The sequence below is a fragment of the Entamoeba dispar genome, genomic scaffold (assembly GCF_000209125.1).
Source record: "Entamoeba dispar SAW760 scf_1105229460947 genomic scaffold, whole genome shotgun sequence".
Classification (NCBI taxonomy): Eukaryota; Evosea; order Mastigamoebida; family Endamoebidae; genus Entamoeba; species Entamoeba dispar.
Window position 1 is genome coordinate 1 of NW_001854447.1, and position 1,727 is coordinate 1,727.

At 19.5% G+C, this 1,727-nt stretch overlaps 1 protein-coding gene across 1 annotated transcript in view, besides 8 other annotated features; it reads right to left on the reverse strand.

Annotated features, from left to right (window-relative positions):
• Nucleotides 1-64: 64 nt before the first annotated feature.
• Nucleotides 65-195: a microsatellite.
• Nucleotides 196-316: 121 nt separating this feature from the next.
• Nucleotides 317-477: a microsatellite.
• Nucleotides 478-491: 14 nt separating this feature from the next.
• Nucleotides 492-672: a microsatellite.
• A 149-nt stretch (nt 673-821) lies between these two features.
• Nucleotides 822-843: a sequence feature (AT_rich).
• Nucleotides 844-1,132: 289 nt separating this feature from the next.
• Nucleotides 1,133-1,205: a microsatellite.
• A 97-nt stretch (nt 1,206-1,302) lies between these two features.
• Nucleotides 1,303-1,441: a microsatellite.
• Nucleotides 1,442-1,447: 6 nt separating this feature from the next.
• Nucleotides 1,448-1,516: a microsatellite.
• Nucleotides 1,513-1,626: a microsatellite.
• A 50-nt stretch (nt 1,627-1,676) lies between these two features.
• Nucleotides 1,677-1,727, reverse strand: part of EDI_317780 (protein serine/threonine kinase, putative) — a gene marked incomplete at both ends in the record, with an annotated part of 3,828 nt that continues 3,777 nt past the window's right edge. The window contains one exon of the mRNA XM_001733352.1: nt 1,677-1,727. This exon is cut by the window's right edge and continues 3,777 nt beyond it. Coding sequence (XP_001733404.1) covers nt 1,677-1,727 — 51 coding nt within the window.

Sequence of the window (1,727 nt, forward strand, 5' to 3'; positions counted from 1 at the left end):
CTATTTCTATAATAAAAAAACATCCATTTTTCATCATTATTTCACTTTTATTATCTCATTTGAATTATCTTTTTATCTCTTCTTTTATAATCTCAACATTCTACTTTTATTCTTTTCATCTTCTTCTACTTCCTAATTTCACTTTTTTCTTTTATACCATTCTTTCTCTTCATTTTTCTCTTATTTCCTTTTTTTCGTTGCCTTCAAAGCACTAGTCGACAATAAACACCTTGATATTACACTTTGCTTTATTCAACAACATCAGTTTTGTTACTCAACTGTCTTATTTATCTGTTTGAATTCTTTACTTTCTTTTAAATAAACATAACATCACAAAATAAGAAAAAATAAAATATAATCAACTGTAAACATCCAATCACAAAATAATAAATAAACAAACAAGAAATAATAAATAAATAGGAGAAATAACATAAAAATAAACTAAAATACAAACAGTGAAATATTAATGATAATAAATAATCTAATTAATGATGTTTATTTTTATATTCATCATTTCATTATTTTAAGATGTTGTTTTATTTAAACTATTGTTAATTTCATCATTCCCTATATACAAGAGTATTGTATTGATATGTTTAGTTATGTTTATATCATTAAAACCATCATCATTTTTATTATTCATTTTATCTCTTTTGTTTTATTCTTATTTTTTATTCTACAATTTAAATCTTCTTCATTTAATTCATTGAATTATAAAATAACATTAAACATCACCATTGTATTTTGATGTTGTTTTAAAATGAGAATAATATATCAATACATTTTTTATGGTTAATTTCCTCTATATTTATCATCTATTGATATTTATTATATTATAATAATCCATTATAGTGATGTACCAATGAAATTTTTTAATTCATACCATCACCAACATTATAAATAATACTTAAAATAAACAACTTTCATACAATCATAACAACAAATGTTAATATTTAAATGATGTAAAGAATGAAAATAATCATATTAATTAATCCAGGTATTACTTGTTTTTTACTAAAAGAAAGATTGATAAATGATAATTAATTGGTATTAGAAGTTTAGTTTCGTTTTAGAGTTTTGTGTTAGTTTCTGATATACCATTTTCCAAATTAGAAATTAATTAAATTATATGATAAACATGAAAATTATAATTAAAAGAAAAGAAGATAAACACAATATCAATAATAAAATTAAAATAACAAATATATCACTTAATTAATATCTCTATCGTTTATAAATCAATTAAGAGTTCTAACAAACAAACATATTCAAAAGAAAATAAAATGAATAAATCAAAACAAATTTATTATAATATAATTTATAATTATGTATTCAATCTTGTTATTTAGTATCTTTTTATTCTTCTAGTTTTCATTTTGTTTATTATATAATTATTTTGAATGAATGTATTCTATTTTAATTTATTTATGTTCATTTCATTATTTGTAATTAAATGAAATGATAAAGTATGTTAATAAAATTAAATTATTTAATAGAATTAAATGAAATATATTAATTCTATTTCTTTTATGTTTCTTTTCATTCTTTATTTTCAATTCTTTCTAACATTTTTACTACTTCTTCTATTCTTACTCTTTCTTTAGGTTCTTGTTTCCATGTTTTTTTCAATGATTTCTTTAATATCTTCTTTAACTTCTTGTATTATTGTTGGTCGTTTACCTGTTGTGATTGAATCTGCTATATCCCATGGATGTGGATATAATGTT